This window comes from Tetrahymena thermophila (assembly GCF_000189635.1).
Source record: "Tetrahymena thermophila SB210 genomic scaffold scf_8254106, whole genome shotgun sequence".
NCBI classification, from domain to species: Eukaryota; Ciliophora; class Oligohymenophorea; order Hymenostomatida; family Tetrahymenidae; genus Tetrahymena; species Tetrahymena thermophila.
The window spans coordinates 1-27,598 of record NW_002476054.1 but is presented as its reverse complement, the minus strand read 5'-3'; the positions used below and the strand labels follow the sequence as shown (position 1 = coordinate 27,598).

General features: G+C 23.8%; 5 protein-coding genes across 5 annotated transcripts; 2 read left to right on the top strand and 3 right to left on the bottom strand. All coding sequences in view use genetic code 6, as the record gives it.

The window, feature by feature from the left end:
- Positions 1 to 385: 385 nt before the first annotated feature.
- TTHERM_01093520 (PAS domain S-box protein) lies at positions 386 to 7,680 on the top strand (the record flags this gene model as incomplete). Its single annotated transcript, XM_001030349.2, has 26 exons — positions 386 to 571; positions 807 to 1,025; positions 1,075 to 1,325; positions 1,388 to 1,628; positions 1,687 to 1,876; positions 1,935 to 2,063; positions 2,119 to 2,212; positions 2,263 to 2,760; positions 2,810 to 2,915; positions 2,986 to 3,061; positions 3,120 to 3,283; positions 3,340 to 3,463; positions 3,517 to 3,672; positions 3,725 to 3,838; positions 3,896 to 4,105; positions 4,157 to 4,408; positions 4,470 to 4,735; positions 4,799 to 5,086; positions 5,286 to 5,603; positions 5,719 to 5,791; positions 5,852 to 6,219; positions 6,341 to 6,490; positions 6,607 to 6,811; positions 6,884 to 6,920; positions 6,947 to 7,071; positions 7,172 to 7,680. 26 exons carry the CDS (start codon positions 386 to 388, stop codon positions 7,678 to 7,680), a joined length of 5,349 nt encoding a protein of 1,782 aa, XP_001030349.2.
- A 459-nt stretch (positions 7,681 to 8,139) lies between these two features.
- TTHERM_01093510 (Scd6-like-Sm domain protein) lies at positions 8,140 to 9,444 on the top strand (the record flags this gene model as incomplete). Its single annotated transcript, XM_001030348.3, has 1 exon — positions 8,140 to 9,444. One exon carries the CDS (start codon positions 8,140 to 8,142, stop codon positions 9,442 to 9,444), a length of 1,305 nt encoding a protein of 434 aa, XP_001030348.3.
- Positions 9,445 to 10,342: 898 nt separating this feature from the next.
- Positions 10,343 to 11,467, bottom strand: TTHERM_01093500 (hypothetical protein; the record flags this gene model as incomplete). The annotated part of the gene is made up of 5 exons (XM_001030347.3): positions 10,343 to 10,368; positions 10,562 to 10,670; positions 10,777 to 10,883; positions 11,157 to 11,283; positions 11,408 to 11,467. The coding sequence occupies 5 exons, from the start codon at positions 11,465 to 11,467 to the stop codon at positions 10,343 to 10,345; spliced, it is 429 nt and encodes a 142-aa protein (XP_001030347.1).
- Positions 11,468 to 12,061: 594 nt separating this feature from the next.
- On the bottom strand, positions 12,062 to 25,429 carry TTHERM_01093490 (MIR domain protein; the record flags this gene model as incomplete). Its single annotated transcript, XM_001030346.2, has 20 exons — positions 12,062 to 12,250; positions 12,318 to 12,749; positions 12,841 to 13,755; positions 13,859 to 13,945; positions 14,001 to 14,135; positions 14,184 to 14,530; positions 14,580 to 14,874; positions 14,952 to 15,171; positions 15,235 to 15,585; positions 15,648 to 17,674; positions 17,860 to 18,945; positions 19,029 to 20,091; positions 20,157 to 20,280; positions 20,340 to 20,468; positions 20,538 to 20,644; positions 20,707 to 20,906; positions 20,959 to 24,195; positions 24,308 to 24,797; positions 24,992 to 25,123; positions 25,212 to 25,429. 20 exons carry the CDS (start codon positions 25,427 to 25,429, stop codon positions 12,062 to 12,064), a joined length of 11,784 nt encoding a protein of 3,927 aa, XP_001030346.2.
- Positions 25,430 to 26,650: 1,221 nt separating this feature from the next.
- TTHERM_001093489 (DNA-directed RNA polymerase II 13.3 kDa proteinRPB11) lies at positions 26,651 to 27,202 on the bottom strand (the record flags this gene model as incomplete). The annotated part of the gene is made up of 1 exon (XM_012800519.1): positions 26,651 to 27,202. A coding segment is annotated over one exon (552 nt), but the record flags the coding sequence as incomplete, so codon positions are not given.
- Between the last annotated feature and the right edge of the window lie 396 nt (positions 27,203 to 27,598).

Genomic DNA, 27,598 nt, shown 5'->3' with positions numbered 1-27,598 from the left:
TCCAAACTGAATTGATTAAATAATTCAACTAAAATTAAAGCAATCAAGTAAGCACGCAAATAAGTGATACCATAAGAGATATTATTTTTAGCTGACCAGTTCATTACACAAGCTTACACATAAAGTAGATATTAATAAAATAATTTTAAAATTTTTAATTTATTTAGGAGATAATGTTGAAATACACTCAATTTATTAAAGCTATTTCGATACAAAAATTATAAAAAATATATCATTTAATAATTGAAAAAATAAACGATAAAATCATTTACATAAGCAAATCTGCAAAAATAAAATTAATTGTTTATCTCAGAGACTTAAATTCAATTCATTTTAAAAATAAAATTAGTAAAGAAAAAGAATTTAATAGTGGAATTTGTGAGAAATGAACTCAATATAATATGATGATGAAAAAAGTGCTCTCGAAAAGATGCAGAGCTCTCTTAGAAATGTAATATTCGAAGTGCTTTATTACGTGATAAACTAGACAGAGCAATTCTCAATACTAATTTATATAATATTTGTGCTGATTGAGACATTTTAGATCTTATATTGGTATTTTACTACAGATGTACTTATTTAAATTTCATACATATAAAAAATTATTTCTACCAACTCAATAATTTAACTACTTACTTAATTAAAAGATTGCTAGTTTAAAAAAATAGCAGATACATAGAATTTAAAATTTATTAAATTTTCAAATAATAGTCTTTTTTTTATTTTTCAGTTGATGTTGAAGTAGATAAAATCTTGAAATAATTTTTTTCTAAATAATTTGAATTAAAATCATTTTTTTATTACAGATAGTTAATTTATGGATTGTAATGAGTGTAGCAGACGATTTGCAAAAGTTCTTTAGTTACTTTTTATTAGTGCCTTACTTTAACAGCTTTAGTTAGATGATAGTTGGAATGTATGTAATAATAGGTATCTTTGGTTGTTTACTCATTCTTATACTGTATGTATCTATCAAAATTAAGAATGGCATATCAGGATTGTCTGGTGCTTTATCAATTATCAAGGTAATGTTTATCAAAATAAATAAAATTTAAATAATATTTTTCAATAAAGATCTTTTGCTAACTAAGCTTATCATTTCTCTATTTACCCATGTTTGACTTGTTTTTATCACCAATGCGTTGCAGAATGATAAATGGCTCAGAAACACACAAGATATTCTAAGATTAATAATGCTATTCAGGAAATAATTTACTTCATTCATTTTTTGGATTAGTCAGTGCTATCGTTCTTTTCTGCATAGTATATTTAATCACCCTAACTAATTTTGAATCAAGGTATCAGCCAAACAGAACTCTTCTAAAGTATGTTTGTTTTTTATTATTTCATTTAAATAAAAATATTTTTTATTATCATTTATTTATAGATTATCAGGAAGGGAAGATGTCAAGCTACTTTTCTTCAAGACAATACTTGTAGTTAGTTTTACTTTCCTAGATACAACAGACCTACTCATTTTGGTTATCATATTCATTACATTATGCACACTTGACTTATTTTTGACCTTTAACAAATCATCAAATATACTTAACTACATGTATAACAAAGTGATTAACTCTCAAATAGCTTGTATATTTTGGACAACTCTTATTCTAATATTCGGATAAGTATTAATTTTATTTTATTGTTTGATTGTCAATCTAAATTTAATTTTGAAAAATATAGATCATGGTCTTTACTAATTTTAGGGGTGTTGTTTACATATGGTTGATTGGTTTACCATTTTTAGTTTTTATTGTGTTTATGAGAAGGGAATATAGATATGATTTAATGATGGTAGATTCAAACAAATTTGATTCTCTGAATTAAGCAGTCAGTTAAATTTTATATTTGACCAGGTGCTTAAACTACTACAGTAAAATACGATCAATAAAAATTATAATTAATACAAAAATTTATTAATTTTATCATAGATACTGATAGAAATATGGCAGCCATTTTAGATGGTTTCGTGGATTACCATAGAACTATTTGCAATAGAGATGATTGTCCATGCTAAGCGAAAAATATGAACTAAAAAAAAATCAAAAAGTTTATTAAAAGTAAATTATTTTGAGCTTTAATATTTATTGAAATTAATTCCCTGAAATAAAAAAGATGCAAGGGCTGGTTAATTTGATGATGAAATAAAAGAAAAGTTCGTTGTCTTAGTTTACTTAATAGAAAGAATATTTGTACTTGCCTTAACAAGGTAATTTTTAATTAAATTATAATTCATTCTAAATATTATATTTGAATTAGATTCCCCGGATGCACCCAACTTAGAGTTAATCACGCTCTCTTCCTGTTAGATAAAATGAAGAGTACTTAACAATCTTTATCAGAGCTTGATATTGCTTAACAAGAAAAACCCTATCTTGATGAATAATTTATGATTTTCAGATATAAAAAATTAATTGAAGACTCCATGCTTGAGGCAAGAAAAAATACTAACGCAAACTAAGAATCTGCCAATGAAATAACTGCAGATAATGCCATGAAAGAAATCATGCTTAACATAGAGTAATCAACAATGCTTCATATAGATTTTTGGTCTTAACTCTCTGAAGATACTCCAGATTTATCTAGAGTTTATGAAATTGGTATCAAACTTAATTATGCTAATAACTTAGTAAAAGAGAGTTGGAAAAAGCAAATGAAATTAAATTCCGATATTTCTCCAAATTAATTAAGAACATATGCAAGATATTTACTTGATGTTTTGAATGATAAAGATTAAGCATACGAAGTCATTTAAAAGTATTATATTTTATTTAGAAACTATTTAAATAACAATTTAATAATAAAGACTAAAATCAGCTTAATCAACAAATGTAGATCGCAGCAAGACAACGAATAATATAAATGAATTTTAAAATGAATCAACAGGTCTAATTTCAGTTTCTGCAGAAGATGTAAAATAAAATATATAAATATAAAAATGCAAGCAATTTTAAAAAATATTTTATATCTAATAAATAAAAGGTTTCATTTGCGAGAATATCTGGATTAAATTAGACTGCTGCTATGTATTTTGGTTATTCAAAATCAGAGCTTATAAGTATATATGAAACTTTTTTATATTAGAATGAATTTAATAAATTTTTTATTATTAATAGACAGAAAAGTAAACTTGATTATGCCTTAAGTATTTGCTGACCATCATGATTCATTTTTAGAAGACTATCTTCATCATTTAGAATCTAAAGTACTAAACAGAGAAAGGTTGTTGTTTGGAAAAGCCAAAAACGGGTATATATTCCCATCTTATATGTATGTCAGAGTAATCATAGAAAATTTAGTTTTATCAGTTTTTTTAATTAATGGTAATTTAAAAAGTATGTACCAAGCTATATACATGGCACTTAGTTTATTGCTTCTATTAGAATTGAAAAGTACTTTAAGCTCATTGGCTTTATGATTATTACAAAAGGAGAGTTTGAAATAGTAAACATAACATCAAGTAATTTTTAATTAAGGAAAGGAATATTTATTAACATAATTTATTATAATTAGACTGTATTACTTTATTTGATTTAAGTTTGGGAATATTAAATAAGAAAAAACCAAGCATCACTGATTTAATACCTGAATTTAGCTTACACACTAAAGAATTTTAAGCAAAAGGTGGATATGATATCCATATAGATATAGGAAATTCAGAGGAATAATGTAAATAGTTAGTAAAGAAGATAGAAAATCTAATTTAATTTTTTTTATATAGAGTTGTATAATGTTCAGATCAAAGAAATAGTGTTCAGAGGTGGATTAGGTTTGCAAGGATATGAAGTTAGATTTGAAAAGTAAGTTAATGAAAATAAGTAAGCAACAGACTAAAGTAATTTTATTTATATTTTTTTCAGGATTAAATCATTAATTATTTAAAAAAAATAAGTGGGAAACGAAACACTGAGATAACCTGAGCAAAATAACAATTTGTTGACAACAGGAAGATCGAAATTAAATCCTCAAAATATAAATAAATTTGTATTGAAATATGATTATGAAAATCACTAATTTTGTGGAGAATATAATGCCAATATTATTATGAGCAATGTAAACAATTTGAACTAGAATAGCTCAGTAAAAGATTCTCATATCTAGCGTAAAATGATTTTTTAAATTTCTATTATAATAATCTTATTAAATAATAAAGATTCACCCAAAGAAGCTGCTACTAATAATGAAATTGCTATTAATTTCTCAACATACTAAATTGATTAATCGAATAGAGAAAAAGATAAGCAAGATGAAGAAGATATGTAAAAGATGAACGTTGAATATGCCAAAGGTATTAGAACAGTTAGGCTGGTTAGAGGCCAATTCTTGGATGTCGATGAAATGAGGAGAGATGAAATGGAAGATGAAGAAGAAGAAGAGGAAGAGCATGACAAAAAATTTGATAATTGTATGAAGAATAAATTATTAATGAAATCAAGAGTTTATTTTTAATTAATTAAAAAATTAAGTAAAAAATGACATGATCAAAGGATCCAAATTAGACGAACTCGAAAACGAAAGTAGTGGTCCAGGTGAGTCAAATGCATTTAAAAATAAATAAAAGCTTGTATAATTTTTATCTGAAAACAAAGCTTCACAAAATAACAGTTTGGAAGTATTTAAATGGTCTGGAGTAGTCTTACTTGTAATATTAGGTATTTTGGCAATCTTGAATTATGTTTAATCTCAGTCTCTTTTTGACTCTATAAATTCATAGTACAAAGTTATATCATAAGTAATTATTCTATATTTATTTAATGAGTTTGTTTTGAAAAATATTATTTTTACAAATTTTTAGAGCAATTTAAGATAAGCAGATGTACAAAGAATACTTTTTAAAATTGCTAATTACGAGTTAATAAGATTAGGCTTGTTACCTCCTATTACTGATTTAACTATTGATTAAACAGACCTCGATAATACAATAAATGAACTTTAAACTTTACAGCAATATATTGTAGACAATTCTTCCAATATGGGAAGTGCTTAAAAAGAATTCTTTAACTCTGCTACTATTAATTTATACAATTCTTAATCTGGATAAATAAGCACTCAATAGACTGACATGAATCAGGCTACATATTAAGTAAATTTTTTTTTTTTAATTTTTAATAAGCCTAAATTAATTTATAATATTTGAGTTTTTTTGTTATTTTTTTATAAATTTTTAAAGCTTTTTATGAAATTAAATTATTTTTATGAGAATAATACTTCATCTTTTAAATAATTTACATTAATTATTAGACTAAATTTGTGTTAATTAATATTTTTTATTAACCAATTAGTATATTTCTAAAAGCTTAAATTTGGTAAATTTAAAAATTCCTGATTATACAAGCACTCTCTATCCAGAAATATTTTTTATAGAATATAATGGCCTTAATGATTTCTAGCAATCGTTATTTTAGTCTTCAAATTATTATGCATAAGATCTTAATAGTTACATAAGTTCGAAAAACTCTCTATTTGTTACTTATCTAATTGTCTCTATAGTTGTAGTTGTTTTAAGCTTTATTTGCATAGCTCCAATTTTTTCATTTGTAAATAAAAATCAAGAGTCTGTACTTAAGTTGTTTTTAGAAATACCAGTTGCATAAGTAAAGGTAAAAATTATATTTTTTATGAAATGCCTAATTAATTAACTGGATTGAAATGAGATCACTTACTTTTTCATTAATATTAAAGTTGAGTTACATTTTATTTATACAAAATATATAGCTTTTGTTTTCTAGATGTGAACAATTTTAAAATGGAATGCAAATGGGAGAAGATGATAATGTTAGCGAAATGGGTATTAAAATTTTTAAATTTTATAAAAGAATTAAACTATTTTATATTTTTATATGTAAAGATGACTTGGTTGTTGAGGATGAAGATGGTGGAGATTATGGAATTGGAAGAAAAAGAAAGAAAAGAAAATTCAAATTTGAAAGTATCGAGAAGAGAAATTTCATTATAAAATTTTTACTTAGTTTACTTCTCTTAGAAAGTTACTTTATTGCAACATATTTTGTAAGTACAAGTTTATAGTCTTCTCTTAGCTCGTTAGTCACCGAATTTAATTATACGTGTTAAGCAGAGCCTTACTATACATATATTAATAATGCCTTGAGGAAGTTTTTCATAGATTAAACATTCAATATTAATCTAGGAAATGGAGCAAATTTAATCCAAGTAGCACTTTAATAGCTCAATGACATTAATACAAATATCCATACTGTAATTCAATCTTTCTTTTATTATTACAATCATTCTTTATTTTTTCTTTAAGAGCAATTCTAAAATATCAAATTTAGAGTACTTTGTAGCTTACCAATTTACTTATTTTTGATTAAATTAGGAACATGCAAAAAATATTGGATCACATACTAGTACATATAACAATTATTTTGAAAGTATTAATGATCTTAATGCTTGTACTGTGATGGAAAGTTTAAATCTTTAGAAAGCAACTGATTGTGCAAAATTTGCTGTCGGTATAGTTTAAGAGGTAAATAAAAATTATAATTTATTGCATCTAGCTAATTTAATAGACTCTTTAATTTTTGATTTAATCATATAAAAATAAATATTAACGACTCTATTTAAATTATCAAAAATATAAAGGGAATGGGTCCTGGAACAATTAGACACTTTGAAAATATAAGATATTTGATTACACTTTATCAAAACTTTGCTAATGATGCATCACAGACATTCCCAGCTGAAGAAAATAAACCTGATAGTAATCTAATACCAGTGCAAGGGATATCAGACGTAAGAAAACTTAGAATAGCAAATATACTATCAATAAACTCTGCTATAGAAATAAGTAAGTCTAATTTCTATTTTTTTTTGTTGCATTTAAGTCAGTTCTAAATTATTTCAAATATAACTTTTAAAGATACCATGCAAGACATGTATATAAGGAACCTACAAAGGTCATTAGTAAATTCTTTCTTATAAGATATTAGCAGTCAGATATCTTCTAACTAAACAACTAGAGTTACAATCTTTATTTGCTTTATGGTGCTACTAGTTTGTATATATATTGTATTCTGGATTCCTTTAGTAACAAAAATTACAAGGGAGGTAAAAAAATATAATTTTAATCTTGTCTATTTAAATATTTAACATTTTAAACTAAAAAAATTCTAATTCAATTTTAAACATATATTTATTTATTAAATAGACTGCAAGGACCACAGCTATGTTGAGCTTAATACCCTTAAAAATTATTGTTTCAGTTAAAGCTATTAAGGATTACTTAAATAAATTTTTGAAAATAGAGTGATTATTAAATTAAATAATTAATATTTGTATGTGTATGTGTGTATGATTATGTGTGCTTACCTTTTTTTATTCTAACTATGTTATTATCTTTAAAATATAATTACTATAAGCCTCTAAATATTCTTCAATTAAATAAATTTTAGAAAATTAAATTAAATTTAAAAAAAATAATAGAATATTTATTAGAAAGTAATAAATAGTTAATTTTGCTTTAAAGATTAAAAGTGTCTTCTGATTATTCACGATTATTTATTTATTTACTTAGTTTGTTTGTTTGTTTATTAGGAGGAGAAATATTTGAATTTAATTGAAAAATAAAAAAGAACTTTAGCAAATTAAGATGATAAATAAAGAATCAGAATAGATAATTAATTAAGAGGAGATTCTATAAAAATTAAATAAATCTGAGAGCAGGAAAAAAAGAAGAAAAATTGGAAAATTAATATAAAAAAGTTTTTATGATTATTTTACTTAATTATTTCATTCATTTATTTAATTTCAATGTGATTGATTTATTGAATTGTTTAGATTATATTATCATAAAGAAATGAATAGTCGCATATTCATATAAATATATATACACACAGACACATACACACACGCATAAATATTTATATATATTTTTTTAATTAGTGTTCATAAAACTAAATCTCTACAATTAGAAACAAGAAGGGAAAAGGAAAAAATTTACTTTATTTAATTTCAATTTAATTTCAGAGAAAAAATAAATAAATAAATATTAATAAATAAAAAGTTCATTCTATCTTTTAAAAAGAAAGGAAAAGCAATTTAGAAAAAGAAACAAATTAACAAACACTCTCAGTATTTTCATCTTAAGTTCAAAGACAAAAGTAAGGGTATAATAAAATGGACGCAGTTCAAATGCTTTCAAAGAAGATTTAAATTATCACAAAATCAAAAATACGTTATGAAGGTGAAATTTTTAAGATTGATACAGCTAATTCTACGATTGCCTTAAAAAATGTTGTCTCTTTCGGTACTGAAGGAAGAAAACCAGGCAATGAAATACTTCCATCAGCTACTGTGTACGACTACATTTCATTCAAGGGATAAGATATCGAAAAAATCGAAACTAACAGCAACAATGCATTAGGAGCTACAAACGCACCTCCTCCCAACATAGTATCTACTTCTCCTTCCGTTTCATAAACTACTTAAGTAAGTAATACAGTTTAATAATAAACTACTACTGTTGTTTCTACCTCTGCTATAAGCACAAACACTACATCAGTTAAGACTTCTGAATCAGCTAACAATGATGGATTTGATTTTGAAAAGCTTACTTAAAAGTTTAACAATGAAATTAAAAATAGAGAATCTTAGTAAGATCAAACTAAAAAATTATACTCAAAAGACGACGATTTCTTCGATTAAACATATGTATCAAAATCTGAAGGAATTACAAAGGAATAATTGATGCACTAACGTTAACTTGATAAGGAGACTTTTGGTAACGATGCTTAATAATACAGACCAAATACTTAGCCATACAAATCGAAAAGAAACTTCAACCCTAATAATAACAATAACAATAACAGATTCAACAACAATAACAATTAGCGCAGAAACAACTACAATAATAACAACAACAATGGTAATAATTACAATAATCAAAGTAGAGGAAACTTTAATAATAATGGCAATAATGGAAATAACTTTAATAGAAATGGAAACAATAATTACCAAAACAACAGGAATAGTAATTACAACAACACCAATAATAGAAGCAATTACAACAATAGCAATGACAATAGTAACTAGGTTTATGGCAAAGACTTTTATTATGAACGTAAGGATAATGAAGGATAGAATAGACCTGAAACAACAGGAAACAACAATTATCGTAATAATAACAATAATAGAAATTACAATAACAATAATCAATAAGGAAATTTCAGAAACAATAATGGCGGTAACAACAACAACAATAATAATTATAATAACAACAGAGGAGGCAACAATAATAACTATGAAAACAAGACTAATTTCAGAACTAATTAAAATAACCAAGATGGAAATTAGAAGTTCAACAACAATAATTTCAATAATAACAATAGATATAACAATTAGAGAAACAACAACAACGGTAGCAACAATAGCAATAATAGCAACAATAACCGCTTTGAAAACACTAATTAGAACTAGAATTGAAAATGAAATAAATTGCAATCCCAAAACAAAACTAAGCAAAGCAAAACTATTGAAGCAGTTTTGACAACAAACAAGATAAAAATAATAATAACTAAATATATAAAATCTCTACAATTGAAATTAATGCGATTTCCTTAATATGTATGATGAGTGTTATTGAAAATTACTTCTTTATTGAATTAATATATTAAGATCCTTCCTCTATTATTATATTTAAAAATAGCAAATAGGTATAAAAAAACTAAGTTAACTACAACAACCAACAATAACAATAACAGCGTTTAGCATTACTTCACATTACAATAAATGAATGAATAATTAATTATTTTGCCCAATAAAAAATGACCTCTCATATTTATTTAATCAAATCTCTATCTAATATATATATTTATTTTTTATATCTTACAAACAAAACAAACAATCATATCTGATTTCAGAAATTTTATTTTTTTCTATTTGACTACTTATTTTCTTTTTTGTAATTTATTTAATAAATTTTTATAATTTCTATTTTTTAAATAAATATCTCACTCTCTCTAATTTTTATCCAATATATTATTAAACTCTTTTCAAAAATTAGATATTTTTTTAAATTAATTTATATTTTTATAAATTGTTTGTTTAGAACATATTAATAAATCAATTTTCTTAAATTTTTACAACTCATTAATAAATTAATTATAAAATAATTTTTGAACAAAATGATAAAATTAATTAATTAAATATTTTATTTATTTAAATTTAAAAAAATCATTCACAAATATATATCGTTGATAAAAACAAACAGAATAATCTTAAGTAACAACAACATTCATTGAAATCCTAGATTAAAAATTACTCTAAGTTTAAAAAAGTATCTAAGTTTATAAACAAGTACATACATATATATTAATTTGCTTCATTATGCTTGTTCGAGTTCTCCAACTAATTAGTAATAATTATAAAATATTAATTAATGATTATAATTTAATGTAAACTGTTTTCTAAAAATACATGAATGCATTCATGCATTTACATGATATTTCCTAGGATTAAAGAATCTCTTGAATAATAGAAAAAATAATACAAATTGTTAACTCCTAATCAAAATAACATAAAGTATAAATAAAATGCTTACTGTGATTGTTGAAGAAGTTGATTTGTTAGGGAACAGCTCTAGCAGAGATGATTGGTAATTCGTAAGTGATGAGCAAGTAAATATTAGAGTTTGCCTTCTTAGAGAAACCCTAATTTTATTTTTTTAAATTGCATAAACTTATTAATATATTTATTATTCTTTGAGCTTCATTAAATTTATGAAATAATAAAATTATAAAATAAATGCAAAATTACTTTAGCAAGAGAGATACCTTCACCAACATCAGCATCACCTCTTCTGCCATAAACAAGAGGAGGGTGGAATCTATGAACGTCATAGTGTTCACCTAATAATTCAAATCCTAGTAATAATTTTAAAACACTTTAGTAAATGCACATATTATAAAATTTCAGAAAAATATTTTAATCATATCGCAACTTGAATAATCCAAGCTTTCATTACGATTTTATAAATTATATTTTTTTTAATTTGTTTGCTTAAACAAAATCTTAAGTCCCTTTTATATTTATAAACAAACCTAAAGCTAGCTAGTTATATTTATTTTACTTTTTCTAAAAACTTGATGTATGAAATTATTCAAAAAATTCAACACTAATCCTAAAATATTAAATACCTGCTCCGATGGTATTATCACGAGAGTCAAATGCAGTTAAATAAGGTCTCAATTCTTCAACTGAAGCAGGGCAGTTTTTATGAGTAATTATATTTAAATTTTGATCAAAAATGATAGCCTTGGCCCACTTTATTAATTTATAATAAGTAATTAGAAATATTAACTTTTAACAAAATAGCAAACTAAATAAAAGCAAAATTATCATTTTTATTTCTTTTTTTGTTAAAATGATTTTAATATTAATATCTTACCTCGTCTTCTTTCATAAGAGCATCATTAAGAGCCTTGGCATTTAATCCTTCTCCTTCCATAATTATTTTCTTTATATCTTAAGTTATTCAAAGCGCTTACTTTTGTTTTGACAAAAATATTATTAAATTTTGAAAAAAATTATATGTTTATTGGATTATCTGCATATACTTTTAATAGCAAATTGTTGAATAATCATCTCAAATTTTCCTTTTTCTTCAATTTTTCTATTAAATTAACTAACTTTTAAGCAGATCTCTCCTTTCTTTATCAATAATCTAAATAGAAAATTTCTTATTTTCCATATCTAGATAGAATCAAGACAGACATAAAAATTTATTTTTATTTTGTCAATTCTATCATTGAAATTAAACTATTCCAGTATTCTTTATTGTTACTTCAATGCAAAATATTAAATTTTAATATAAAAAAAAAAGAAAACTAAATTTAATTTATTTCTTCCTTGTAAATAATAACATGTGTTCAATTTAAAATTGTAAAAAACGATTTAATTCAAAATTTATTTTTGCATTTAGCACAAATTAAATTTATTGAAATAATTTTTGTTTATAAAATTTTTATAAATATTTACATTTATTTTTAATATCAATTTTATATTTTTGTTTTTTTATAAATATTTTTTATTTTTTAAATATTCAAGTATTTAAACTAGTATTATTTGGTATCCAAGTAATGTCGTCTTTCTTCAGCTTATCTTTTATTATTGATTCTATTCCAGTGTATTCAGTTTCTTCTTTTAAAATTATACTTTAAATATAGAACAAATATTCCCATAAATTATGTTTCTTAATGTGTTCTTCAAAAATTAGATCTTTCTTTTCAAGCTAAATAAATTAATAAATTATTTTAAAAATTAAATAATATTTGAGTTAATGAAAAAAAATTAATTACTGTTGCTCTTTCAATTCCGCAAATATAGCATCTATTTTTTTTATCTGATTCTATAAAATTTCTTTTATCTCTCATTTCAGCAAATGTGTCTGTCATTATACCACTAATGATGTTAGTAAACAAAATTGACATGAATACAAAATAAACTGTGTCAGTAATAAATGTTGAAAACTCCCAGTGAGTGTTGCTATTTCCAACCACTCCTGAAAGAGTGAGAGTAATCATACAAGAAAGCATAGAATTGCATGTTTTTTCATCATTTACAATTTCATCACTGCTATAAAGTTCTTAGTAATAGTTATTGAAAGATAGTACGCTAAAAATATATAAGAAAAGAACACCTAAAAAGCTAACAAGCACCAACTATTTCCTTTGAATAAAAAGAGCTTGGTATAAATTCTCCACAACACCTTAAACTAGCTTTAATTTGCTCTTTTTTAAAATAAATAAATAAATAAATAATTTATGTTCTATTTTTATAAATGGATTTATTGATATTTAAATTTTTAAGAAAAAAAATTACAAATGAGTAAGGTAAGCTCAGAACTATATATTTTGGGTGAATTATCAAAGATAAAATAGAACTCAACATAAGCACAAACAGATATGGTGCTTAATCATTTTTACACAGTAATAAAAATCGATTCCAAAAATTTTCTTAAAAATTTATTTTAGGTGGAACTTAATTTATTGCAGTAAAAAAGATGAAAGTTGTAACTAGTATGAAAAATAGGAAGACAAGAGAGAAGATGTTATGTTTAGTTTCATAATGATGAAATTTTAAATTCATTCCAAGTTCTGGATCAATTTAAATCATAGCTGACATAGCCAAGTACATATTAAGGAAGAGACTGAAATAAGTAATGATAGTTTAAATCAGCTATACATTGTCTCCTGTAGCAGGAACTTTATTCTTGCTTAGCTAATAGTTATGATTCATTTCATCAAATACAACGCTTTAATGAGATAACAAATCAATAATTTTATCTCTTTAGCTTTAACGGTTTACATTCTTCATAATTTTTTCTTTAGTTATATCAGATAAAAAGTTATACAAAGGAACTAATGGTAAATAGATTTGTTTAAATTTTTTCTAATGGTATATTTCTATAGTAGCAATTTTGGAGTTAAGGCACTCAAGTATTTCTTATTCTTTTAGAATGTTTGTATAAAATCTGTCTTTTACATTTGCATCATACTCCTAGCACCTTTTAATTATTATCAAAACATTAAATATTTCTACCACATGCTTATCATAGTATCCTCTAATCTCATGAGTTTAAATATAAGCTTTCAATTGTTGTACGTTCTCCACTTTCATTAGCTTAAGTCTTTTATTAACTATGATTTACATGAATTCTACGGATATTTTACTCATCACTTCTTCATAAATTTAAGGGTCGTTTCCTTCAAATACAACTAAAGCAGTTTAAATAGCCTTTAAAAAATTTTTTAAAATTAATTATTTTATTTGAAGAAATTTTAAATAATTTCTTAATAATTAATTTTATCTTTAGAAATAAAATCGAATAAATGAATACCTTGCTATACAAATCTAATAAATTGATCTCTTCTTCAGGTTATTAAGAGTTAAATGAAATTAAAGTCTTTGTTTTTTCTTCCACTTACTTTTTATTAAATCAAATTCATTACTAAGAAAATTTAATTGATTTATTTATTTACTTCAATAAATTGGGATAATAAAGATATGTCTTCAAAATAAGAAGTTTAGCAAAGAGATATTTGATTTTATAAGCATGGTACTTGAGCAACTTCAATTAAAAACTCAGAAATAATGATAGGTATCTCAACAACATTCTTTTATTTAAAAAATTAAATTATTTTTTTTTTTTAGATTAAATTTACCTTATTAATTATTTTAAGAAATTCTCTATTAATTTCAGTTGCAATTATTATAAAATTAAGAGAATTGGATTTCGGTCTATTGTCTATGAATGTCTGTTATCTCATATAATCTTTCATGTCAATATTAGAACTCTCACAGCATAGTTAAAGGAATCTAAATATTCTTTTCATTACTTGAATGCAAAGAGCCTTAAATTAGTCTTCCTTGTAATCATCAGGATTTTTTGTATTTTTTCTTACCATAATTTAAGAAACACTATCATAATAATCATGAGTATCAGATAAATTAATTTAAGGGATAGATTTTTCACGTAGTTGTTCCTTAGAAAATCTGTATATGATTTTACCTACAAAAACGATATCGTTATTAACTGTAAAGAATATGAATAAATGTACCTATCTTTTATATTAGAGTGTTGATATTAATTAAGATCATATTATCAAGATCTTCTTTCATGTTAGTTAAGATTCTATTTTAAATCTTTCTGTGTCCTCCAATCAGAAGACTTATACCGAATTGCAAGATATGAGAAACCAAACCTAGTCTTTACTCTAAGTTAGGCTACTTCAATAAATTGCATATTAACTTTGCTCCTCCTTAGTTATAAACTAGTGTCTACATACTTTCTATTTTTTCTTTATTGCCTTTCCAATATGGAGTATCCCAAGTATCTATCTCTTTAATCATACCCTTTTATAATAAAACAAGCAAGCATTAAAAGATTAAGATATTAAATTTTTTATAATTAGTATGAAATTAAAATCTACGTCTGTTTAAGGATTTTAGTCTTAAATCATCCTAATTAAAATATTAAGATAGAATATGTGTAAATCATCAGGAAGGTGCTGATTTGATATAGCTGTATCTAATATACTTTAAATGAATTTTTTTTTGGAGATTGCATCATGACTGATATTTTTAATTAACATTTAATCATCATTTATGTCGTCTTCGTCCCAATGAGTTTAAAAAAGTTTATCGCTTTCACTGATTAGTTTGAAAATATTTTTAATAAATTTATTTTGTATTTTTTGGTTAAAATAAATATACTTCTTCAAGTAATCTTAGAATGACTTAGAGTTATCTAACACATAAAGCTCGAATTTTAACTAGTTATTTAGTACTTCATTCATATCTTCAGATAATTAATTTTTTGATAATTTGCTTTTCTTTGTTATGTTAATGGACTATTTAAGGTCGTTACCACTCTAATCATATAGCCTAATAAATGATTTTATATTACTCAGCAATTATTTATCCTAATTTTCATTTTGTTAATTCGTTTGCATCACCCACTTTAAAGCTTCATATTATGCTCCCTTTATTTCTTGGGTATGGCAAATACTCTAATTGAGCATAGTATTATTAATACTGCTGATTAACATACTATCATTTATTTCTCTATATTATTTATTATTTAAAAATTTGTTTAAAAAATATTGAATTAATTGAATTAAATTTACGCTGCTCTGAGTGGAGATTAGTAAATTGTACTTTCTGTGAATTTCAAATTCTATAGATTTAATGATTTAAAGTCAAAAGTTTTGATGATTTCATAAAGCTTTCTAATAATCTATTTAATAGGCTAGCTTAAATAGTTGCTCAACTTGAGAATCTGCATTAAAGAGTTGACTATGCTTATTAATATTCTATGAGGATTTTCTTATTTATCTTTTTGCTTTAAGACAAACTAAAGTTGATTCTTTAACAATTCTGTGAAGTTTTTATTTCCAAATAAAAAAAACAATGAATATACTATTTCTTTAAAATGAAGAACAGCATAAGATTTATAATATTTAAGTCTAATATAGTTATTGATTTCTACATTTTCAAATTATGAATTGTTTTGTAAAAGGTAGACATATTCACTTAAATCGTTTGAGATGCAGCCAAGATCTTTGATTACTTCTAAAAGCATTCCATTCTTTTCAAAAATACTCTTCTTATTTGGTAAAAATGACTACTGTTCTTTCACATTATATTCATTAAAAAAGCTAGATTGCATTTATCTTTTGAAGTTCTATTTATTACTACATATCTATTTTTATCTTTTCTCTAAATTTATCTATGATAACTCTTGTTCTCCATCAAAATTTTCTTTTACTGTTTCAAGTATTTTATTTTGATTGAAATCATCTTCAATTTAATCTGGCATTATGTTTAAATCGTTAAGAGATTTTAAGTTTTCTGATGAGTTAGGCTGCTATGAATTTGTCTTACTAGCACTATCTGATTCAACACTCTCAACTTATGAATCAGATTTATCTTTTTAGTTTTATTCTTCTTCATTTTGTTCATTTAGAACTTATAGCTATGAAACTGATTTAAAAATGCTTTAATGAATAGGAAATTTTGGTGATTGCATTTCATTTTACAAGCCTGACTATATATTTTAATTACTAACAGGAGTAAAAATTAAACTACCAAGAGAGCTCCCTCTTCTCTCATGCTCTTGTACTTCAGGTATTATTGATAAATGAGAGGATAACATATTTTTATTTAGAGTGATGCTTTCAGAATTACTTTCTATCAAAATAGAATTTACAGTACTTTCATCTTTTATACTGCTTCTTTGATTATTAACTTTTAAGTCATTAAAAATTTCTCCATCTTTTCCTTTTGATTGATTTTGCTATAAACTTATGTTTAATTCTTAATTATTTTTAGATTAATTATTTTCATCATTTTCTTCAAATTATAAAGAAAAAGATTGAACCAACCCCTTAGATATAGGCTAACGCTTGTTGAGTAGATTATTTTTATTTTATATGTATTATTAATTGTAGTAAACTCTATTTATATATGTTCTAATTTCTTTTTTGAGAGGAGTACAAATACTACATTTTTCCATAATCGAAATTAAAAATTTGAGTGGATGCAGCTTGATACTTTTTCTAAGATTTACTTCGTTTTATCCTTCAACAAGCATGCTAAATAAAGAGAATATAGACATCATGTAGGCAATTTATGTTGGGATGTTAATTTTTTAAGTTGTTGCACACTAATCAAACGACTTTTCATATTCTGAAATGTATTTAGGTAAATTATTGAGTATTTCTTCTTAAAATTCCAAATCAAAAATTTACAAATTTTTATATGATTTATTTTGAATTTCTTAATAAATAATTCCTTAGTTAATTTTTATAGGATTATCATTAAGAATGATCAAAGTTCTTAAAAATGATATTAATTTGCTTTAGAAATTGATATTATTGGTATTTTTATTCACAATTTTTAAAACTGACTAAGTTACTCTAATTATTTCTGACTAATTTAATAACAATGGCTTGACATTTGTGTATAATTCCTTTAAAAACTCTAAAGCTCCCAAATTAAGTTCTATTTATGAAAATGCAATATTTTTAGCTTTAAGTAACTCCATTTTAGCTTCATGATTATTCCATATCATCACAGTTAAAAACTCATAAATTTATTGTATTAATATTTATGATTTTAAAGAAATAAAATTCTTGTCTAATTAACTTAAAAACTATTAATAAAAAGTAAAAATAATTACTCTAAAATTTTAATCTTAATCAATCAATCTAACTAATCAAAAAAGGAATTTTTATTAGAAATAAAGGCAAGTTATAGTTTTAAAATTTTAAATTAATTAGTCTTAATTAATGAGTATAGACAGTGTATATATTTTTATTTATTTTAATATAAGTTTACCTAAAATAGAGTTGGGTGTAAATCATGTGATCTCACGAGATTCTATATTAATAAATTATTTAATTCCCTCTCATTTATAAAATTTTTTAACTCTCTTTCGTATTTTTAATTACTGAAAATGTCATCTGTAACTAATTAAGACGATTCTTCTAAGCGTTAATCTTTTATTTGTTTTGGATAGTTCTTCATAAAATGAGTTAATTACACTAAATCTGTAATTATGAATTCATAATTAGCCTTAGATCTAAGCTTTATTTATTAGTTAAATATTTATTTTTAGCTATCTGATTCTACTTCAGAAGTGTTAACTTCAGATATATTAAGCTTAAGTTTATCATTTATTAGCTTAGAAATAGGTTCATGCTATTTTAATGGAGATTAAATCGAATTTTATCTGCTATGAACCATATTAGTAATTTCAGATTAGTCTGATTGTTCTAAAATAATAGAGGGAGGTAAAGTTGTAAGAGGATTTTTTTTAAATTCTTTCTATGTGCTTTCATTAGTGTAAAAGCCACTTTTCCTTTTATTATTTTAGTATTACTATTACCTTTTTGCTGCCTATTAATTTTCATTATAAATTGACATCGGCGAATCCTCATAATCTTCGTTATTTTTATTTATTGGTGATAAATCTGAATGATCTTTTTGGTTTTCCAGCTGAATCTTAAATAAATATTTCATTTAATTGTTTTATTCTTTAGAATTATTTAATTATTAATTTTCTGCCAATATATTTTCATTTGTATTTAAACTTTAGTTAATTATTTCATTACCAATACTATGATTACTATTGCAAAAATTTGTGTTAACTTCTTTAATGCCAAAATGTAAAGATTAAATTTCTTGGATACTAAAAAAATCTAAGCTTTGCTAGTCATTACCTTTTTAGATATTAGATATTTCTTTTTTTAATTCTCTATTTTCAAATAGTTCTGCTCCACCTAGTTTAGAAGTAACAGTATCATCACCTTTATTGAAGTTAAAAGTCATACTTTGATTAGATAAAGAATCTTCAACATCATCTTTTTACTTTTTATCACCAGATTCATCATAGTTTTATCTTTCTTCTTTCATTGATGTTTGCTTTTTATTTAAATATAAAATATTTTTTTTTAAAATTGATTAATTAATTAGAAAATAAAAGGAAAATAATTAACTATCATTACTTTAAAATCTAGTTTTAATTAATCTTATATTCCTTCTAAGCTTTTAATTTTATTTAACTATGGGAACATAAGTGGACTTATACTTATATTCATTTTTTTAGAATTGTTAGCAGATGAGTTAGACGAGGCTCTTTTGAAATCCACTTCTTCCAAATCTTTGTTTCCTGAAGCTGTTTTATCCTTAACAAAGAATTGATTATTTTAATTATCATCTTAGTTCAATTTAATGCTTTAAGGTGTAAGGCATTTTTCATCATCGTGCAACATAATTTACTTATTAATCATTTTATTGACATCTTTATCTATACTATAACTACTTTGATTACTTTTATCCTCGCTTAAATTACTAAATCTCCTATTGTTATTACGTATGGGTATTGATAAATAATCACTATTTTACTAAACCATGGGTGGCAAGTCTAAAGCTATATGCTAATTAGTGTCAGTCAATCCAAAGTTTTTCCAATCAATATCTATATTATTATTTGTATTCTTATTTTAACTTGTTGAATAATCTGCATCTGAATTACTCACTAAAGTAATTTTAAGATTACTGAAGCTACTTTTGATAATAGGCCTTACTTCAGGTGTTTATCTATCTGTTTACACAGAATCTGATGTATGAAGTTCTTTTTTGTCAGAGAAATGTCTACTATACGACCTTAGCTTAACAAATGATTCTAATCCAATTTCAGCTTTTGCTGAAGGACCATCTTAAACTTCAAGAGGCTTATTCAATTCCGTTAAAAAATAGGAATCTTTTAGTATCTCAAATTGCTATCTATATTTTGGAATATTTTTAGAAATTTATTCTGCTAAGCCTCCTTTAACTAAGATAATTTTTTATAAATTTTGGTAGAGTTCTCTTTTTTATTAAAAAACTCTTTTCAAAAGCAAAAGTATAGAATCAAATATGCTGGTATTATTTTTTTGTAATAGCTCTTTCATCAGAGTGATATCAATATCATCCAAATAATGAAGAAATTCTTAGTTTGAATTAGGAGTGTCTTTGATTTGCAAATTATTGTAGTCAAAGAAATCTTTCCACTTCTTTGAAATTTGACTAATGTTTAAAATTTTTTAAGAAAGCTATTAATATGATTGATTTATCCAAAATTAATTAGTTACTCATTAATTTTTTCAAATTATCCTTATGATATCTAATTCATAAAGTTAGATTCTTCTGTATGATCCTCATTGTATTCTTTGAATTATTTCAGAATCTATCCTATCTGAATATTTATTTGGATATCTAAAAAAAATAAAAATCAGGTTATTCTTAAATGTTGAAATTATAAAATTAATTGTCACCTAAATACTCTTGAAGGATATCTGTTATAAGCTGCTTACATTTTTAAACAATAGAAAAATTAACTGATGATATTATACTTGATCCATTTCCACGCTTTTTATAATCAAGAGATCTCTAGCTTCTTAAAACTAAACAATTAAATAATAAGATAAATTAATTATATTATTTAATTTCTTTATGAATAATAAATTAATTACTGCCATTAGATTTTTATACAGCTTTACTTTTAAGAATATTAATCAAAGTAGGTATAAAATTATTTATTTATGTATTATCAGACTATATGCCTAAATCAATCATTTTTCTTTTTTTTAATGTAAAATAAAAAATATCATTAAAGTGAATTTAAAAAATTATTTTCAATACTTAAATATTTCTAGCATAGTTAAAATTTCTAGATTAATTGAATCGTCTACATTAGAAAGCTCATCACAAACGTTAAAAAATTCAAAAACATAATCGAGGACTTTAGAACTCTCTTATATGTGCCTATTATTTGACGATTAATTAATTCCACATTAAAATTTAACTAAATTCCACTGTCTGACTTTTAATATCTTTGGTACCTAAAAATTTATTTAAAATTTTTTTATCATAAAAAAATTAACTAAAATTTACCACAAAAGAGCTTGGTACATCGATATAAGCATTTTATAACAATTTAATAAAAGGAGTTTTTAGTGAACCTTAAATTATAGATCTATTTAATGTTATCAATGACAGAATTTAATCAATTGATATTATGGATTCTATTAACTCTTTTCCATTTTTATTGCGGCTATAACAAATATTTGCTAAAAGATCTATATAGCTTATAAAATATTTAAACATTCTTTAGTTATCATTATTTTCATAAGATATTCTTTAAAGTTCAGATATTTTCATTACTTTTGATAAATTAGATTCCTTATCAGCAATGCATTAGATAAATATTTATTTTTTATTTAAATCAGCACTTTAGCTTGAATCTAATTAAGATTCTTCAGTTTTATTCAATTACTATAAAATATTATCACTTTCTTCTGTAATAAACTCAAAATGAAAAGCAGGATGAAATCTTTTAGCTTTAAAGAAATAATCAATAATACAATTTTAGTTACTTGATATAGCCATATTGTTGCATTGTGTAACTGCAGACAAAATTTTGCAATGGAATGGATGAGGTAGCTTTTATTTATAAATTTATTGAATAATATTTTAAATAGAGCTTGGCGATATTAAATCTGAAATAGTCCTGTAATTGTCATAAAACAATTCACTTAGGAAGAGCTATATTTAGCTTTCATCCTGCATTTGAAAAGCATGATAAATAAAAACTTCTAAGTTCTAGCATATGATTAACTTCGCTTTTTGATTATTTTTCACAATATTCTTTAGTACAACATAACATAATCTAAGGAGCTACTTGAGTGATGTAGATTTCATTTCATCATCTTCAAACAAACTAAATACATTATGAGAGTAAACCATTGAATAAAGTATATAAACGATTAAGAATGCAACTTTGGTATCAATTAATATACATTGAATTTGCTTTAAACTATCATAAATATATTCGCTATTTTTACATGATCCACTACCTTGAAGAAAAGGATTACCATTAAGAGATGTATACACTTTCTGGCTACTATCTGTCCTATTAATACTTGCTCCTATCCCTTAAGTCATATCTTCTTCGTATTGATTATCATCTTCTAATGGAGAATTTATACTTAGAAGGCACTTTATTGTCTATTTTATGCATTTATGGGTAATTTTTTTATGTAATACATTTTTATCATGCGTACAATGAAGGGCAGAACAAAAATAATACAATTATTCTTTCACTGATAGAGCCCACAATATCACCTTTTTTGTAGATGGTGGAATTTTTTCAATCCTAAATCCACTTCTACTTTTTTTAATAGCAAAACCACATTATCTTGTCTCACATAGAATTTCCTAACACTCTTACTACCTTTTAACCATATCTTGTATTGATGTCTCAAAATGAAGAGTTGAATTTGATAAACGAGCTTTTCTACTGGGTAGGCTTGAAAGTTTTTCAAATTTTGGTAGACTAAATTTAGAAGAATAACTTCTAGTTGACTAACGCTGAAGAAACTTTTTTTTGCTTTAACTGATTTAATTCTTTAGATTAGGTATTTAAGGTAACTAATTTTCTGCTTATTTGCTTTGATCTTCATCATTATGAAATTCAATAAATTCTTATTTTTCATAAATAAATTTTACAAAGCAAGGCGACTACCTAAGTATTGGCTATTCATATTAATTATAACTTATAAAATTATTTTTATGATTTTCTTTAATATCTTCGTCAAGCGAATTATCACAATTGTTTTCATCTTAATTCAAGTAATAATAAGTGCTATAACTTTATAATTATTCTTACTTTTTCTAAATAGAAATACCATTTCTTAAAACTAAATTTATTTCGATTTACTACTAAAAAGATTAAGAGTTTTTTTCAGTTAAAATAAATTCATAATTTGGTTAAACATTAGATTACTCCATATCACTAATAGTTTTCAAGGGAATCACCAAATTTTCATTGCTTTTTGTATTAAATTGAAGCATATGCTATTCTTCATTCTTTTGCAAGAAAAGTGGTTCATTTTGAAAATAAATTTGTTGTTTATTGCTAGATTAACTAAATTTTATGTGCTTTTCGATATTTCCCTTTTAACTTTAATTAGAATTTTGCTTTTTTAACGCTGGCTAATGTCCAAGGTATTTATTTATGTTTTCAGAATCTATTTTATTTTATGTTTCATCATCATCATCTGCATTGTCGCTATTAGTACCTTCGCTTTCTCTATATTTCTTTTTTATATGAATTTATTTAGGAGAACTTTATTTATTATGATGTTCTTAAGTTTATACGTGACTTTCTTGTTAGCCTGCATATTACTTTTAAGATTCATAAAGAGAATTTTTGTTGATATTTTTAGTTATTTCTAAAAGATTTAATTAGCTTTTTCTTCTAAAAGGATTAACTGCTTATAACTAATTGCTTAAAATTTAAGTGTTCACATCTAAACTTAGTCTTTAAGACTAAAATTTGCAATCTTAAAAGCTTTGACTTTATTCTAATGAAGCTTATTCTGATATTCGTTCTTAATTTATTTCAATTTATTTTAATTCTGTTTCATCTAAATTAGTTTAGCTCTATGCTGGACTTGAGTCTCCACTAACAACTTATTTAAATATTTTTTCCCTTTTTAATTTATTGTTTTTGGAGTCTGAATCACTTGCTCCTGTTAAATTTGATTTTTTTAGCTATTATTAACTATCTTTATACAATTCATTATTTCTTTATAACGAACTAAAACCAGAAAAAATTTTTTTGTCATTTATATTAATTTAAAACTAATCGTTAACTGGTAAATTTTAATCCAATTTAGCAAATTTCTTCTCTTCTTAATCATGATAATATTCATTAATTTGCTTACTCTTATCTCTTGCTGTATTCTATGATGATTACATTGATTAATTTTTATTTTTAATAACTATATCATTTTCATTCTTTACTTCTTAAATTTGATTCTATTCAGTACTAATTTATTTAGTTTTTTTATTTTATATTGTATTTTAGGAAGTGGCATTCGGATTGTCCTTATTATTAATTGTGATTAATTCTCCTGAAATAAAGTGCCTTAAATAAAATTTATTTTATTTATTTTGAATTTTGCTAATTTCAAATATCGAGTCATAAATAGGTATTATAGACGATTACTCCTATTCCTTTAATATTAATTTATTGCCTAAATTGCTTTTAGATAAAATGCTATTTTTATTATTGTGTATTATTTAAACTAAGTCAAAGTTATAAATATTATCATCATCTTTATATGTCTATTATAATTCCATTAAAATAAAATAAATTCCTTTTTTAAATCTCATCAATTTTCAAAATTATAATTCATAAATATTATTTTAGCATAAAAATAATTAATTAATTGTTTACGTGATTAAATACTAAATTAAAAGACCAAATAGTGTCTCTACTATTTGTTAATATACCTCTAAATCGTTTATCACCTTTAGTTGGTCTTTTCAATTGAATAAATTCTTCTATGCTTTAAAATGCCTAATACTATTGCTCATCATAAATAATTTATTTTTTCCTAAAGACATCCACACAATATCCTGTTTTAACATGCATCAGGTAGATTTCTTATCCTAAACTAACTTCATCCCCTTCAATATCATAAAAATTAGTTGGAATTATTTTAAATAAGTTCATGCTCTTTAACTATGATTTTATTTTGAGCTTAAAGGAATCAGAAGGTACATCAGGACACTTTTAAGTACCATATAAGTATTCACCAGAATCCAAATGCTAAAGAATAACTTCACTGCCAAAATGTACAACGGTTCCATTCATTTGAATAACTAAATTTTCATAATTTTTCAATTCCCTAGCAAGTCTACTTTCTAATAAAAGTTTATCTTACCTAATACATATAAAAATATTTAAATTTAAATTTCCTTGGATTTTAGAACTATTTTATAGACTATGCTTATTTCTTTATCTATCTTTTAATTTTTTAGAATCCTTAAATCTACTTGTAAATATATTTAAGGCTTTTTAAGCATATTTAATACTTGATTAATTTTAATGGCAAATAAAATAATTTAAATAAGTTACTCGTTTGATTTTGAATATTCGTCATGAATATAAAATGTTCCTTTAGGAAGAATCCTAAAAAAACACTCTCTTTTATTCGAAACATCACTCAAATTCTTCGATTCTACAAAGCATATATTTCTATCTGTCCATCTTTTACATTAAAAATAATTATGCTTGCATGTTTCTCCTATAAAAAGGCTCTTTATAATTTATCTAGTATAAATAGTGTTTAATTTACCCTTTACTATATAATAGGCCCTTATGATTTTAGTTGATGCCACATATTTCAATCACTTATCCATATCTTAAGATAGAATCCTTTTGCTATACTTTTGTTTTGCTTAATTATTGCTAGTCTTATGGATATGCATTCCTAGGAGATCCTTGAGCAGACCCAATTTTTTGAAAAGACACAAGATCTGGTAGTAGGCTTGTAAAAGATCTTTTTGTTGACATTAAAACTGAATCTAACTTTAATTTCTAAACTTTAAAAATTAAAAATTTTTAGTTAAAAATATTATGTTTTTAATTTTGCAAACTTAAATAATTATTATATTTTGATAAATCAAAATTTTGATTATCTATCTATTTATAATTTATTCAATTAAATAGTTAAGAATATATTCAAGATTTAACACAAAGTAGCTCTTTCTTATAAACTTTATTCTAAGCTGTTTGTAATTTTAAATTTTCTATCCATTGAAATATAAAATTTTATATCAAATATAGCTAAAAATAATCTTAATTTATTAGAGTTAATAAAAATGTCAAGTAAATCTTAAATTTTTGTTTATAAAATAACTATAAATGCTTAAGGAATTGTTTTATTTTTCAAATTTATTGGATTTTAATTCAAAATAAATGCATTGTTATTAAAAATAATCATAACAAAAGCAATATTTTTTGATAAATTATAAGGTAAAATTTATGCTTTTTGAATGAGCATAATTTAAAAAATAAATTATAAATTGAAAGATTAATAATACTAATAAAATCCATGAAAATTCTATTTAATACTCAAAAAATTTTATTTATGTTCTACTGATTTAATCTAAAAAAAAGATCTTTTTTTTCAAACACTAAATAATTTATAAATTTTAATTAAATAAAATAGAATATTATTAATTTTTTTTTGAATAGACAAATAAAAGTTTGAAAGATAATTAATCAAAATTTTCAAATAAAATAAAAAGAATTTTTGTTACTTTACTGTACAAATAAGCAACTTCTTTTTTTTCAAATTGGTTAACTAAATAATTTATTTTGTAAATTATTTTATTAAATTATTATTTTAGATGAGTTTAAGATGTAAGATTTATTAAAAAAATATATTTTCATTAAAAAAGTGAGACAGTATTTTGTAACGTGAATATTATTGGTTAAATTGAATTGAAAAATGATTTTAAAAATTTTTTAAACTAATAAAAAAAAATGTAAAATCAAATTTATCTATTAAAGTTTTTTCTTTGTAAATCTTATCAAAATAATAATAATAATAATAATAATAATATAAAAATCTTATTACTACATACATATTAATTTTTTTTTTTTCTCAACTTTTTATTAATTCAAATTAAAATAATTTTAGATTTTTAAAAGATTAACAAAAAATAGTAGAAATGCAATAGATATATTTATAATTATTTTATAACACGATCTGAATCTTTTTCAATTTATTCAATTCTCCCATAATCTAACCTACTGAAGAAAACTATCTTACATGGTTTCGACTTATCTCATAATAGTATCAATAGTATCTATCAAAATTTAATTTGTATTATCTTTTACTGTTTAGACTTTCAACTCAAGCTTAGGCTCAAGAGGATGAGGAACTTTATACCCTGCAAACTTTACTTCTTTATTCTTAAGCAAATGCATTCTCATTAAGTTACCTATAGTGTGATCCTCTAAATTCATATGTATTGTTTTTGAATTAATCATTTTTTCGTTAGTAACAATCTGCATTTTTTCTTTTTTGTTACCTTGATTAACTACAGCATCAAGTTCTCTAAATTTCTATCTAAAATCTTCTCTGTTAGCCATTTTAATAACTTTTTTAATATGGAATATTATCTATTCGCGGTTTTTAAATTATCTATAAAAATTAATGTTTTTAATTATTAAAAAATATATATAAACATACACTATTAATAAATAGTGTTTAATATCTTCGCTAATATTGAGTTTGAAATTAGCGTCTCTCAAATTAATTTTAAAGACTAATTCTTAGCTAGCTAAACAAAATATTATATTGTATTTTTTTCTTTTACTTTAAATTAAAATTAAAAAAATTTTTAAATTAAATAATAGAAAATTAATTTAAGGTAAATTAAAAATTCAAATTGTTTTTAATTAAAAGATATAGGGGTTGGGGTTGGGGTTGGGGTTGGGGTTGGGGTTGGGGTTGGGGTTGGGGTTGGGGTTGGGGGTTGGGGTTGGGGTTGGGGTTGGGGTTGGGGTTGGGGTTGGGGTTGGGGTTGGGGTTGGGGTTGGGGTTGGGGTTGGGGTTGGGGTTGGGGTTGGGGTTGGGGTTGGGGTTGGGGTTGGGGTTGGGGTTGGGGTTGGGGTTGGGGTTGGGGTTGGGGTTGGGGTTGGGGTTGGGGTTGGGGTTGGGGTTGGGGTTGG